Below are 14774 nucleotides of genomic sequence, written 5' to 3'. Positions count from 1 at the left end.
ATGATGATGTCTATAATGATGATTTCTATGATGATATTATTATGATGATAATCCATATAGTGACAGCTCCTGTGATAGTAACAATAGAACTTGGTCTGGTTCATTAATGACCTCATGGTGAACGCTGTAAAGACGACAACGATGATGATGATGATGATCGTGATGATGATCGTGATGGTGGTCAGTGTGCAGTTAGTGTATGTGGTCAATGTGTTATGAATTTATAGATGTGTAATGAGTAATGAGTATAATTAACATATTGAATTAATTTTTTTATAAAAAAAATATATTGAAGAGATGTTGTCAGTTCATATATAACAATATAAAAGTACAAGAACACATCATCATGTTATGCAAACAAAAAGGATTTTCAATCAGAACATGTGTCGTTTAGATAGTTCCGATTTTGACATATTCTCCTCAGTATTTTTACGATGTATATCATATGATGTTACATAAACCGTCAATCTCACTTACCCCTGAATCAATATCTATATTTAGTCACTATTATTTTAAAACAGCTAGTCTTTTCTTGGATGAGATTTTGACAGTGGGAAAAGATGTTCTATATTTCCCCCCTGAATCTATTGTGCTTTCACCAACAAAGATATATATTATTCTCCTTCGGTTTGAATTGCCTCCCCCGTTCCCCCCTTTTTTTTTTCCTCTCTTTGGGTAACAGTTGTGTTACTAGGCAATAAGATATAATAAATAAATAGTAATAAAAGCGATACCCGTGCTTTTTTTTTTTTTTTTAAAAAAAAAAAGACATTCATTCCATAAGGAGTGTTTCCCAAATAGAATATAAAATCATCTCCTTTTTTTTTATTCTCTTTATTTCGATAAATGTCTCCTTGTCAATTTGTTATGGGTAAGACTTTCAATTGACATTTTATATATAAGGTAGGTTTTGATGTGTATACTTCTTTTTTTTAAAGATGATGACTGATTGTGAGAGTAAGAATGTCATTTTAGAGTTCAGACGAAGAGATCTCCCTGTCTTTGTTTCAATGTAGGGGTGATGATATGTTACTTTTCTTCAAATAGAAGAAGCATAGACACTCTTTTTTTGTTTTGATTTTAGGGAGAAAGTTAAATAACATCATTTATTTTGTTTTGGTGTAGCTTCTCTCTTTCTCTTTTTTTGGTTGAGTTGTCTCACGCATAATCATCGCTCTCATCACCATAAACAACAAAGCAACACACAAACATTGTAACCACAGTCAAATCTCCTTGCATCCCTTTTCTCTAACTCCCCTTTTCTTCTTTCTCTCTATATCTCTCTTCTTTTTTTTTTTTTTTATTTCCCCTCTTCTCCTCTTTCTCCCCTTATATTCTTATAAAGTGGCATTATTCATTTTTTTTTTTCTTTTTCGATCACTTTCCTTCATTTTTTTTTAATTCCTTCTCTTCATTCCCCTTTTTAGGCCAATCATCATCTTTCACTGTTTTCTAATCAAGTGATTTTTGTATTATTTGATTTTAATTCATTAAAAGTGTCAAAAAGAGAAAAGAATATCATAAACAAGGTTTTGGAATATCATCATCATCCTCACCTATCATTCCTCCTTAATAAAGAGAACTTATAAGGTAACCTATTTAAATTCCGATGGAAGAAAGTATTTCTTTGTTATTTATTTATTTCTTTCTCTTTCACTTTATTTTCACTTTTTTTTTCTTCTTCTTTAAGTTTCAATACAACTCTATCTCTGAATTTTATCTTATACACTAAATGCTTGCCAGCGAACATTGTACTGATACTTTATATGATAGGTAAATCTCTTTTTTTTTTTTCTCTCTCTCTTTTCTTCTTTTTGTAATGTCATTCCTTGATTCACCTTTTTCTTTTTTTTTTATTTTTATTTTTTATTTTTTATGTAGTCAATATCATTCTGCCAAAATGGCATCTGATTATACCTTCAAGACAGAATCTGACTTAATTTTGAATGATGTACCTCCTCCTACTTCTGGTACTTCTATTACAACAACGCTTCCACCATCATCTACTCTAGTAACAACATCAACATCATCATCAGCTTCATCGTTATCATCTCCATCTACATCATCATCTTCAACAGCTACTACTATGTTTTTATGCCAACCTAATCAACATGATCAACAACAATGGTATCATCCACAATCTGCCTCTACTAATAATCATCAACACAATATCAATGCTAGTTATCCATCTGATGAACTACTTTATGCTAGTTTGCCTCCTCCTCCACCTGCACCATCGTTATTTTCATTTCCTTCGCCTTTACCCAAGAAGAAGCAAATGTCAAAAAGAAATCATCCTCGTCACCATAGTGCCAACGGTATTTTACAACAATATGCTCATTATCATCATTCGCAACAACATCCAGTGGTTCCTTCTAGCCATACTCAACGTCAATCATCCTCTTCTTCAACTATCAACTCTACTACATCTCCTCCCAACTTGGTATCCAATCATTTTCCCATGACTTCTTCTGCAAACAGCATGAATTATCCTTCCACCAATTCAAACTCCTCCTCTCCAACCGATTCCTCTTATTCATCTTTATCACCAACATCCACTCTTCAACGATCACACCAACAAGATATTATAGATAATACTTCATCCTCTTTGTAAGTACTAATTTTATTTGTTCTTTTTTATATTTTTGTGATGGATGATTACTAGTGAACAAATTTAGGGGGGTATGGTTTTTGTATGTTCGTGTTTGCGTGTGGGGAGGTGATTATCCGTTTATATTATGTATGTGCGTGATTTTTTTTTTTTTTTTTTTTTTTTGGGATAGGATGGGTACATAACAGCGGGTGTTGAATTCAATCAGATTGGGCAATAAAAAAATAGGGGACGAAAAGGTGATACTGGATGAGAAAAGGAATGGGTGGCAACCACGTGTATGATATATATATTTATATATATCTTTTGAATTCACAATATCACTCCTTATTCTAATTCTCTTAATGTTATTATTTATAGGTCATCATCTCCTCTACGATTCCACATTGCACTTCAAGCTTCCACAGCCGCAGCACAACGATTTAGTGAATCATCTTCTTTGACTTATTTGAATCGTGGACAAGCCTATGCTATTCATTTTCAGGATCAACAACAAGACTTAGCGGATGATATATTGGTTACAAGTACTATTTCAATTACTTTCCATGATGTGGCTCATAGACAGGCATCTCAAAATTACTGGCGATTCTGGCTCAGTCAACAAGATCGACCCAACGAGGCCCGTGCATTGGATTTAGATGCTCAGCAATCATCTGGTTTGGTTAATGTACATTATCCTTCCTTTGATTGTATTACTTTCCAATGGAAATCTCATCTTGGTGCTTCCCTCTATATTCGTTTCAACTGTTTATCAACTGATTTCTCAAGAATCAAGGGTGTTAAAGGTATTCCATTACGTGCTCTTGTTGAATCTTCTTGTTCTTCAACCTCTTCCTCTGTACCGTCAGCAACAACTGGATCAACATCGTCACCATCTTCATCACCATCAAGTCCAACTCAAATTCAATCCAATGTTTCTTCTACTAATGATTTGGGGAAATATACAGAGAAATCCTTTTGCAAAATCAAGCTATTTAGAGATAAGGTAAGCTAAAAAAAAAAAAAAAAAAAAAAAAAAAGGAATCGGTAAAAGATATGTGATACATATTATGTTTGTTCGTTCTTCTAATATTTTATTTCTCCTTTTTGGTTGATGAATGGCGTTGATAGGGTGCAGAAAGGAAAAACAAGGATGATGCAAAACAGATTTCGAAACAATTGGAAAAACTCAAAGGTACAACGATAAAAAGAGGAATAGTATCATGCAATAGACAACTGATGGGCGTTTTTTTTTATAATGTTCTTTCTTTATCCTATTATAGCTGAAGGTAACCCACAACACAATCCACTTTGGCATTTCTACAATCGACCAGCGGTGCCTTATAGCACTTTTGAACCTTTGCCAAAAGAAGATGATGTGATCAAGGATGAATACTCAATGACAGCGGCGCTTCCTTTATTGTCCAATAATGCTCCTGGTTGTGCCTATAATTTGCCACCGCCACCACCACCACTTCAACAATTACCACAGCAATATCCAATCTTGTCATCCTCTCCTCTCATTCCTTCTTCTACTTCACCAACATCATCTTCGCCAGTGTCCATTGTATCAAATCCGGCCATACAACCTCTTGTTCATAGCGATAACATTAATGCCAACAATAATAACAACAATAATCAACAAGAACAACAACAGCAGCAACATGGCAGTAACATGACCATCATGTCGTCATTTTATCCATCAACGTTTCAATATTCTCCCCATTTTGTACAACCTACTACTCCATATATATTCAACCCCGTGACTTCCCCACCTATATCTTCTGGTTACCTTTCCCATCAGCAACAACAACCTTGGATGACATCTATTGCAAGCAGCACCCCTGCAGCTGGTATGAAACGATCACGGTCTCAAATGGCTCCTCCTTCTGCTACAATGGATCATCCATCTCCACCTGAAGATCAACCTCCTATGAAAAGACAACATAGTCTACCAGGTAAGACAAAAATAAATAAATAGATAAGGAGAGAAAGTCATTTGACTAACTTTATATTTTACCATAAATAGCATTGACATTGTTCGTGGATACAAAGAAAGATCAATCATCATCATCTGTGGAATTGAAACGTATTGAATTGGAAACATTGACTGTCCAACATTTGATTATCAAACTCAGTGCCTTGTTTTCCCTTCAAGCTCACAGCGTGACAGAAGTACTATGGCGACGCGATCCTACTAGCAATACCTTGGGCTCACATCATCATCAACTTTATCACAAGAAATCTGCAACGTCAACAGGAGCAACAGCATCTGGTAACAATTTGATGGTACTTGTAGAAGATAGTGTACTGGAACATTTTCCTGATCAAACGATTATGAATGTACAATGGGAAATCAGTTCGTCTGGTACGGTGCGATTGATCTTGGACTTTTAAAAAAGGGAAGTGAGACGGCATCTCTGTCTTTCTTTTTTTTTAATTTTACTTTTAGTTTATATCCATGCTCTTTCTTTTTTTTTTCTTTTTCTTTTTGTTTATATACTTTTATCATATACCACCATCATCCTTCTCTATAGTCAGAACATACCCCCCATTTTGATTTTCTCCATACCTGACATTTTTATCCTTTTTTATATGTCTTTTTTTATCTCTTTTTTTTTTTTTTTTTTTACGTTACTCCAATAGTTTTTTTTATAACATTAGGTAGTTTATGTTTTTACTTTATACTTTCCTCCCCTTCTCTCTTCCCTTTAGTTATATTTTTCTTTTTTCTTTTTTTCTTTTTTTTTAGTGTATCTATGCATTTTATTCCCATTGACCTCTTTATTAAATTTTTTTTCTTTTTGGTTTTTGTATACATCGTTATCTTATTTTTTTTTTTTTTTTACATGTGTATGTAGTGTTTTGGTGATGATAAGGAGGGATAGACGAGCAATGGGGTACGTAGGAGGGAATAGAAAATACATGTGATGCAAAATGCAGGGAAAGCATGTCTGCGCTACTTCTACCCCAAATGTTTGTGTGATTCTTCATATCGCGTCGTTTGAGATCATTTATCTTAACGAAAATTGGAATCGTTGGGGTGAAGATGAATAAACGGCAAAATAAAGAAACAAATAATGTAGTAGAATGACCTATATTGTGATGATGAACAGTCTATAATAATGAAAATACTATAATAAAGATCTCATGATGATTATGAATACGATAATGATGAATAAACTCTATAGAACGTTATCTCTATTGGGGATACACAATCATTCGTAGTATCCCATGCGTCAAACCATAGTGATTCCTTCTTTTTTTTACATGTGATCGCATAAAAAAGAAATGGGGAAATTCATTTACCGCCATATCGTCCTTATTGTTGAAGTTGCTTTAGGTGTGAAAAGTCATGATCAAACGATTCGCCGGTACGTGTTACCTTCATTTGCTTTTTTTTTTTTTTTTTTTTTTTTGTGGGGTAGGGAGCGGAGTAAATAAAGTGAAAAGAAGAGTGCAAATGAAAAAAAAAATTTCTCTCTTTCTCTTTCTCTTTTCTTTATCTTTTTTTTCCTTGACCTTTTTTTTTTTTCCTCTTTCATTCATTTTTTTTTTGTAGTATTATCTAACGCGTAGTTATTTTATTATGTCAAAAATCGAAGTGTCACCCGTGTTACAATACATATTCAATCAACCAGTAGTCAACGCATTGACCAAACAACCATTCATTCAATCGATGTTAACACAGCCTTTGGTTCGAACAATAATGAAACAACCATTGACTATGGGTACATATGGAGCATTAGTTACAACTAGTATTCTTGCCTTGATTTACAATGATCGTGTCGTTTTTGCCGAAAAAAGGAATGATCTTGAAGCTCCCAATGCTTGGCCTTTGATTGGAAGTTTTCCTACATTGCTACAATGGCTTCCCAATCTTCATGAAGCTTTTCTTCTTGGTTCACACGAATTGGATAAAACTACTTAGTAAGTAACTAATATAAAATTCCTTCTAAGGTTTTCATCTCATCGTTTCTTTTTTCTTTTCCTGTTTTACAGTGCATTATCAGTGTTTTTAGTTCCCCATATGGTTGTTACCCTTCATCCTGCTAATGTCGAACATATCTTGAAAAGTAAGCTGATTCAATTCTTCAATCGTTTTTTATATATATAAATTATGTCAACTGATTTTTTTTTTTTTTTTTGCACATCTACAAACACACAAGCTAACTTTGAAAATTATATCAAGGGACCTCATTTTAGCAATGCAATGGATGATTTATTTGGTCATGGTATATTCAATGCTAATGGTGAAGAATGGCGATATCAACGAAAAACGGCCTCTCACGTTTTCAATGTCAAGAATTTCCGGGATCAGTTCACAGAGTAAGTAAATCCAAGTCTTTCTTGTCCTCTTGTGTAACTCATTTTATCTTTTTTTTTTTTTTTTTTTTTAGTGTGTTTTTGGATGAAATGAAATACATGACAACGCATGTTTTGGACAAGGCTGCTGAACAAAATCACATTATTGACTTCCATGATTTGATGTACAAGTTTACTCTGGATTCTTTCATCTTGTAAGCGCTCTTTCTTTTTACTTTTTTTTTTTTTTAAAAAAAAGAAGGATATATATATATTTATTCTTATTCATTTTTTTTTTCAATAATAGACTTGGTTTTGGTGTCCATTTGAACTCACTTCAACAAGAAGGAAAGGTACCTTTTGCGGCCGCTTTTGATGAAGCACAAAAAGGTACATTTTTTCGGATGATCAATCAATACTGGTCAAAGACAGAACCGGCATTCAACTTTATTGCACCATGGTTATTCCCAAATATGAAGGAAGGTCTCAAGGTAGTGGACAGCTTTGCTCGTGAAGTCACAGAAAAAAGACGGGCCGATATGGCAGCAGGCAAGACGGATGCTAAGGATCTCTTATCGCGTTTTATGAAAGCAAGCAATCAACAAGGCGAGCCCCTCGACGACAACGAACTTCGTGATATTGTTTTGAATTTCATCATTGCGGGTCGTGATACTACTGCTCAAGCATTATCTTGGTGTTTCTACATGTTGACTACACATCCCCGTGTGGAACGCAAACTTTATGATGAAATTGATCAATGGATTAATGATGACCTACTGACGGATTCCTCGGCATTATATGAAGTTATCAGAGGAAAAATGAACTATGCTCATGCTGTGTAAGCATCATCATCATTGTTATTGTTATTATTATTATTAGAAAGGGATATTAACTTTATTTTATTTTATCTTTTTTTTTACGTGTAATAGATTCTTCGAAACGTTACGCCTTTACCCATCTGTACCATTGAATCAAAAATATGCTCTGAATGATGATATCTGGCCCGATGGTACGCGCATCAAGAAGGGTGACTATGTTATATGGTCTTCTTATGCTCAAGGACGAAGTGAAAAAGCTTGGGGACCTGATGCCAAACATTTCCGCCCTGAAAGATGGATTAACGAAAATGGTGACTTGAAACGTGAATCACAGGGTCAATGGCCTGCCTTCCATGCTGGACCAAGAACGTGTTTAGGTAAATACAATACAATATATCATTATCATTTAATATCTTAATATATTAATATATATACATAGGACAAAATCTCGCTACTTTGGAGGCCATAGTAGCAATCATCAACTTGGTTCGACAATACAAATTCACTTTGGTGCCTGGCCAAAAAATCACTTATCAAATTTCCCTGACACTTCCAATGAAGTATGGTCTCAAATTATCTGTTGAAAAACGTCAAAAGAAAACAACTTGAACTCTCATATAGTTAGTTAGCTCCCTATCATCGGTATTCTTTCGCTACACAAATTCATATGTTTTTCTTTTAGTGTATACCTATTTATTTATATTTATCTTTTTATATTTTTTTTTTGATATATATACAAAATAAAATTTATCAATTATCGATACTGTATTTAATCTTTGTAAATAAGACAATTCAAAATTCTTTACCATTTTTCTATTTATATCATGTGGTATTATTATTGAAAGACTTGAAATATGTGTTACTATTGTTTTTATCGACTAAAGTACGCACGTTGTCCTATTGAACGAGAGCTTTTTAGAATATTCAAGTAAAGTTATAGTGAAATATATGCTTCTATCACATGTGCACCGTCTATTGATTTCTCTATGTGCTGTAACAAAGGGGTTGTCCCTGTCACGGAAAACTAAACAAAGTTCAAAGTGCGATTTTTTTTTTTTTTTTTTGAATTCTGACTCTTTCTTTTCGTGTCCTTTTTTTTCCGCTTTTTCTTACTCACTACAATTTTATCGCCACAACGATCACTAACACCAACACGATCATGACCATAGACCGACAAGACGCGTTGGATTATTTCCAGTATCATATACAGCTCGTTTTCAAAGATCTCAAGGATCCTATTGGTGTACCTATTTTAGCCTCTACACCTATTTTTGAAGAACTACTGGCTGCGTTTTTCAATCCACAAGTTCTGGCTTCATGGGATGTCAAATATACCGCTATCAATCCGGTAAGATCGTATGATTGTGTATTACTGAAGGGAAACAACGAATTTGACCTGAAACGAAGCCTTATATGTTTTATTTTCCTATCTTTATTTAGACACACCAAAGTACAGGATTTATTACATTCTATCGATCACTTTCGACATATACGCTTCTCAAATATGCTAAACTCAACACTCTCTTCCTTGAACGACTCTTATCTCACACCACATCATTACTACCACTTACAAAGTTAGCCATTCATCTTGGATTTGACGATGCCAGATATAATGCCACTTACAATTTCAGCGATCGACTAGTCATTCTATTAGGGTAATTAAAAAGAAAAGTGATTGTAGTCTCGCCATGTTTATCCTTAGTACTTGTTTACCAATTTTTTTTTTTTTTTTTTTTGGTATATTCAGGGTATTACATTTTAAATCAGGACCAGCAGCGGTGGATGACTTTTTACATCCCTTATTTACACAGCTGATCAAGAATCAAAAGAGTCAACAACGGATGGATTTATTGACTGATACTGTACAGTTTGAAAACATGATCAAATTACGAGGAGGTCTATTTGACGTTACTTATCAACAAGAATTAGGTAAAACTCCTGGATGGGAATGCATTATCAAGTACCAATTGGCTCGAGGCGCACCTTTTGTTGTTCATCGGCGAACAGACCAAAACAAGAAAAACGCAAAGAAACGTGCCATCCATGATATTTGTCAGTATTACCAACGCAACGAAGAACGACTGATGCAACATTGCAGCAACAGTGATTCATCGCCTCACAATTATGAAATGTTGATAACAGGCCATGATATCCAGGGACAACAGCATCAGCACAACACGGATGATTTGTCAGTAACCCAAGTAAATGGCAAAAGTCACGACGTAGAAGTTTTGGATATTCCAGTCAGTCAAGTTTATCAATATGATGATAACAGCATTCAGCAGGAACAACAGCAACATCAACAAGATCGTCAACCAACCAACCCATATGGAAAACGTGGACATTACAACGCGGTACATATCTCTGAAGAAATGATGTTAGACAATTCTTTAACCAACGGTGACAACGGTGAGAGTCCAATGAGTATTTTGGCGCAGGTGTTACTTCTCGATTTTCCCAGTATGACATTAAGTGAACCTTCGACAACCACAATGGGAACGGATTCGTCACCTCAATATTTTCAGGCATCATCATCACTGAAATCAACTCACTCAACTTCATTGAACAACAACGATTCTTCTTTTACAAATGGACTTGGTACTGGACAACATCTATCATCATCATTATTACAAGTACAATCACCATCATCACCGACAACAACGTGGGCCAGTGCTCAGATGGAATTAACAGACGATAATCAAGATCTGATCCAAAACGGCAGGAACAAGAAACGATGCTTTTCACTGGATGGAGGAGATATCAATATGTGTGCAATAAAGACAGAATCGACTGGACAAACCTTGGATGATTGCTCGATGACAACAGTAATGATAGCATCAACAACTCAAGATACTGGAGCATTCCCTCTGCATGACAATGATGATGAACAGGCATTACTCTCAAACGCACACAAATTGATAGCCATGTTACCGGAAAAGGAAAGGACTCGACTAAAGAAAAATAGTTACCATTTATTGGCGCATCCGAACGACTCAAAAGGTGTACTAAAAAATCTATCCAGCAACTATCCTCTTGGATTATACGAAGCCACGGTGAATCATACAGGACAAAACAATAATTCGGCTTCTTTTAGTGCGACTGTTCAGTTTGGGATCAGTGGTGTCAATCTGGTAATCACTCGTTCAGGTTCAAAGAAATCAGATGCAGAAGGTTTGGCAGCTTGGGCCATTTTTAGACTTTTGGATAGGGCGTTGATTTAATAGTTATTTAGTTAGTTAGTTTTATTACACGTTATATTCTCCATTATCTTCTTTTATATTTGTGTATTGTCGATAACAATGATCATCATGATAACTAATAAAAATTGACTCCTTACTACTCTACTGTTTACTTTTGTGTTGTTTTGTTTTTTTTTTATGACTTTTATGTTATACCTCCTTCTTGATGATATTTATTCCTAAAAGATTCATGTCACTAAAGTGTTAAAAATCTCTGGTTAAACTGATGACATTACTCACTAAAACATCAAACAATCATTTTTACTCCCCTTTTTGAGAAGAAATCCATCTTTTTACATCTAGGTAAGGATGAGTCATCACAATGTATTTATCCTAATGAGCATCATCGTCAACATCATAGAGTATCCATCCTTTTGTATTATTGATAACAGAAAGACAAGAAAATCGACAAGTACTAAAAGAATCCATGACATGAAAAAAAAGTGTTGGAGAAAATACCAAAAAGGAAAACGATGATCTTGATAGTTTATCTATCTGTAGAGGTCAACAGAGGAAAATCGCATTCCTTTTTTTTTTTTTTAAAAAAAAAAAAGCTATTTCTTCAATTGGGTGTTTTTCAATCAGGGGAACTTTAAAAAAAAAAAAAGGTTACAAATGACAAACAAGGGTGAGAACAAAAAGGAAAAAAGGCAGTTGCCTGAACAAGGTGCGAACTTCCATTTTTGGATCGTTCTGTTTGTGCTTCATGTGAGTGATTTCTTTGTTATCAGCATTCCCAAAAAGGTAATCTATAGATATTAGAGTTTTTTTTTTTTTTTTTTGATAAGTTTTTACACGGAGCCAATCAAAGAAGGAAAAACAGCATCGTAATACTTCTCTTTCTTTATCTCAAAAGAAAGAAAAAAAATAGTTCATTATCAATTATCCTATCATCTTTCCATGTCTTCCCGCACTTATTTGGTTTTTTTATTTATTTAGTATTATAGAAATCATAAAGAGGATGACTTCAATAGAGTTGGATTCGTTAGCAATGGAAAAACTAAAATAAAATGGGAATGACCTCACACAAATTACATTTCGTGGGAAATGATCATCTCTTTTTTGGTGTCATCCTAATACAAGACCAATCCAATGTTTGCCACCCCTCTTTTTTTGATACAAAGCCACATCATCATGGTTAAATATATCAAAATCATCAAATAAAAAGAATATTACAATAGTTACATTGATTTTTATTGGAGGCAAATAATGTTGATGAAGATAATAGATAATAAAAAATAAAAAGGAAAAGGAAAAGGGGGTGAATTGGAAAAAAGCTAAAACTACAATATACTATAATAAGGCAATAACAAAAAAAAAAAAAAAAAAAAGGTAGGAATAAATAAATAAAAAAAAATTTAAAGAGCATCAAAGAATTTGCCCATCAAAGTTGTAGGTTTTTCTTCATGCAAAGCTTCTTGTTCAATTTCAGAGATACCAGTATGGAAGTCCATTTCAGATGCACGTACAAATTTGGATTTTCGTAGGATAGTAGCACCTACAAACAAGATGATGGCCACAGGTAAAGGCAAATAATTGGTAACAAAAGTGGCTGTATCCCAATGTCCTTCCAAAAATACTGACCATCCAGAAAACAAGTTGATGAAAGTTGTTGTAATCACCACATAGTAACCAAAGAAAGGTTGTAAAGGACTCTTAAACGGTAAAGTGTTGCGATCAATACCTTGTGCTTTCATACCATAATAGAATCGAAGATAAGTGATACCAATACAAGTCCACGTAATCAAACCACACATAGATGTCATGCCTTGGAACCAACCAAATACAGTACTAGATCCTGATGAAATACCCATGAATGCTAATAAAGAGAACATAGCACAGAAAACCAAGGACACATAAGGAAGACCTCGCTTCTTACTAACACGAGCAAAGATCTTGGGAGCATTACCAGCAATAGCCAAACCATACAAAGCACGAGAAGAAGTGTAAAGATCAGAGGATGCAGCAGACCATGCAGATGATAATAAACAAGCGTTGATGATATGAGGTAAAGCTTGAATGTTTGCATTGTTGATGGCAATGACAAAAGGTGAAGTGTTAGCATTACTACTGGAACCGAGTAATTTGGGATCGTTGGAAGGAACAAGAAGACCAATGATGAAAGTACCAAGAACATAAAAGAGAACAATACGGATATAAACCTTATTGATAGCTTTAGGAATATTTCGTCGAGGATTACTTGTTTCACCAGCAGCAATAGCAACGATTTCAGTACCAATAAAAGACTACGTAAAAAAAGAAAAAAAAAAAAGAAAAAAAAGAGAGAGAAAGAAGGTTTAGTGATATGATTATTTCTTTTTCGGTTAGAGCAAAACCATATTTATTGTTCTAAACTTTCTATCTTTTTTTTTTTTTTTTTTTTTTTTTTTGGAGACTTACAAAGGCAGCATTCAATAAGACAGAGAAGTAACCCAAAAATCTACCAAAAGCACCAGGAATACCTTCATATTGAACCCATGGTCCAGGATCTAATATAAAAAATAATTATATTTTTAGTATTAAACATTGATAATAGAAATATGATTTTTTAGTAAATACCTTGCCAATAACGAACACCAATGACTTCATGATTAGGAGGAGCACCACCAGCGTCAATAATGATACCAAGAATAATCAAACCCATGATAGTTAAAATTTTGATACTTGCAAACCAGAATTCTGCTTCACCATAAGCTCTTGCACCAAAAAAGTTGATGACTACGACAATAATCAAGAAGATAATAATCCATACAGCATTACTAACACGTTCAGGACCAATCCAATAGTTAACCAAAACAGCAGCAGCAGATAATTCAGTAGGAAGTACGATCGTCCAGTTATACCAATAATTCCAACCCATAGCAAAACTAAAAGCAGGACTAACAAAACGTTCAGCCAATTTGATATGACCACCAGGGATAGGCAAATAGGCTACCATTTCACCAAGACAATTCATTACAGCAAATACGATTGTACCCATTGTAATAAAACCAAGAAGTAAACCAGCTGGACCACCATTTGCAAGTGATTTAGCAGTACCAAGGAAAAGACCAGTACCTATATATTAATAAAAAAATGAAAAATGAAAATCATTTTCCTTTATATATATAATATATATATCTTCCTATACTTACCAATAACACCACCTATAGAAATCATTGCAATATGACGATTTTTTAATTGACGGTGAAGGTTTTGAACCTCATAAGGATCGTATTCTTCAGAAGCATCAGGATGGTCATGATCCCTTTTTTCACTATGTTCAATCTCTCTTTTGTCAACAGAGTCCATTGTGTATATACAAAAGAGAAAATATATATATATATATAGAAAAAAGAAAAAAAAAATAAAAAAAAAAATAAAAATAAAAATAAAAGTATTAGAAAAGAAAGAAAGAAGAATAAAAAAAAAAAGAAGTGGGCCCCGGATTTTTTATGTGTGGTCAAGTTTGCGCGAAAAAAAAAAAGTTTATTTTTAGTGAATGGCTGGATTTGGTCAAACAAGAGAGATAACTTATCATGTGAGCTATAGAATTATCAAAACTCAGCCATCCTTTCCCTCTTTATTATAATTATTAAAAGAAGAATAAAAAAAAAGCTTTTTATGGTTAATCAAATACCCTATTTTATTATATATTTAATAAAAAAATAATATATGAAAAGTATTATTATATATATATTACAAATAATAGGAAAAAAATGAAGAAAAAAAAAGATGATTCAAAAATGTACTCGTTATCATAGTTAAAGCAAGACTTTACAAATGATAATAAAAAAAAATCGATTAAGTCATTGTACTCCGAATCAATCCCATTTTGACCTT

At 33.8% G+C, this 14774-nt stretch overlaps 4 protein-coding genes across 4 annotated transcripts; 3 read left to right on the top strand and 1 right to left on the bottom strand.

The window, feature by feature from the left end:
* Positions 1-3050: 3050 nt before the first annotated feature.
* On the top strand, positions 3051-4987 carry BX664DRAFT_257613 (CP2 transcription factor-domain-containing protein; the record flags this gene model as incomplete). Its single annotated transcript, XM_051540511.1, has 5 exons — positions 3051-3596; positions 3758-3785; positions 3874-4029; positions 4150-4352; positions 4646-4987. Coding segments are annotated over 5 exons (1275 nt in total), but the record flags the coding sequence as incomplete, so codon positions are not given.
* Positions 4988-6299: 1312 nt separating this feature from the next.
* BX664DRAFT_364216 (cytochrome P450) lies at positions 6300-8322 on the top strand (the record flags this gene model as incomplete). The annotated part of the gene is made up of 7 exons (XM_051548415.1): positions 6300-6520; positions 6593-6666; positions 6760-6919; positions 6991-7110; positions 7203-7733; positions 7825-8090; positions 8153-8322. The coding sequence occupies 7 exons, from the start codon at positions 6300-6302 to the stop codon at positions 8320-8322; spliced, it is 1542 nt and encodes a 513-aa protein (XP_051403435.1).
* A 490-nt stretch (positions 8323-8812) lies between these two features.
* BX664DRAFT_356461 (uncharacterized protein) lies at positions 8813-11217 on the top strand. The gene is made up of 3 exons (XM_051547886.1): positions 8813-9061; positions 9154-9368; positions 9461-11217. Exons 1-3 carry the CDS (start codon positions 8873-8875, stop codon positions 10932-10934), a joined length of 1878 nt encoding a protein of 625 aa, XP_051403434.1. The 5' UTR covers positions 8813-8872; the 3' UTR covers positions 10935-11217.
* A 1046-nt stretch (positions 11218-12263) lies between these two features.
* BX664DRAFT_292591 (amino acid permease) lies at positions 12264-14282 on the bottom strand. Its single transcript, XM_051541996.1, has 4 exons — positions 14087-14282; positions 13512-14009; positions 13353-13441; positions 12264-13198 (listed from the first exon to the last, which is right to left on the bottom strand). The coding sequence occupies exons 1-4, from the start codon at positions 14241-14243 to the stop codon at positions 12311-12313; spliced, it is 1632 nt and encodes a 543-aa protein (XP_051403433.1). The 5' UTR covers positions 14244-14282; the 3' UTR covers positions 12264-12310.
* Positions 14283-14774: the final 492 nt, after the last annotated feature.

Source organism: Halteromyces radiatus, assembly GCF_025201355.1.
Source record: "Halteromyces radiatus strain CBS 162.75 chromosome Unknown BX664scaffold_2, whole genome shotgun sequence".
NCBI classification, from domain to species: Eukaryota; Fungi; Mucoromycota; class Mucoromycetes; order Mucorales; family Cunninghamellaceae; genus Halteromyces; species Halteromyces radiatus.
This window is presented reverse-complemented; position numbering and strand designations above follow the sequence as displayed.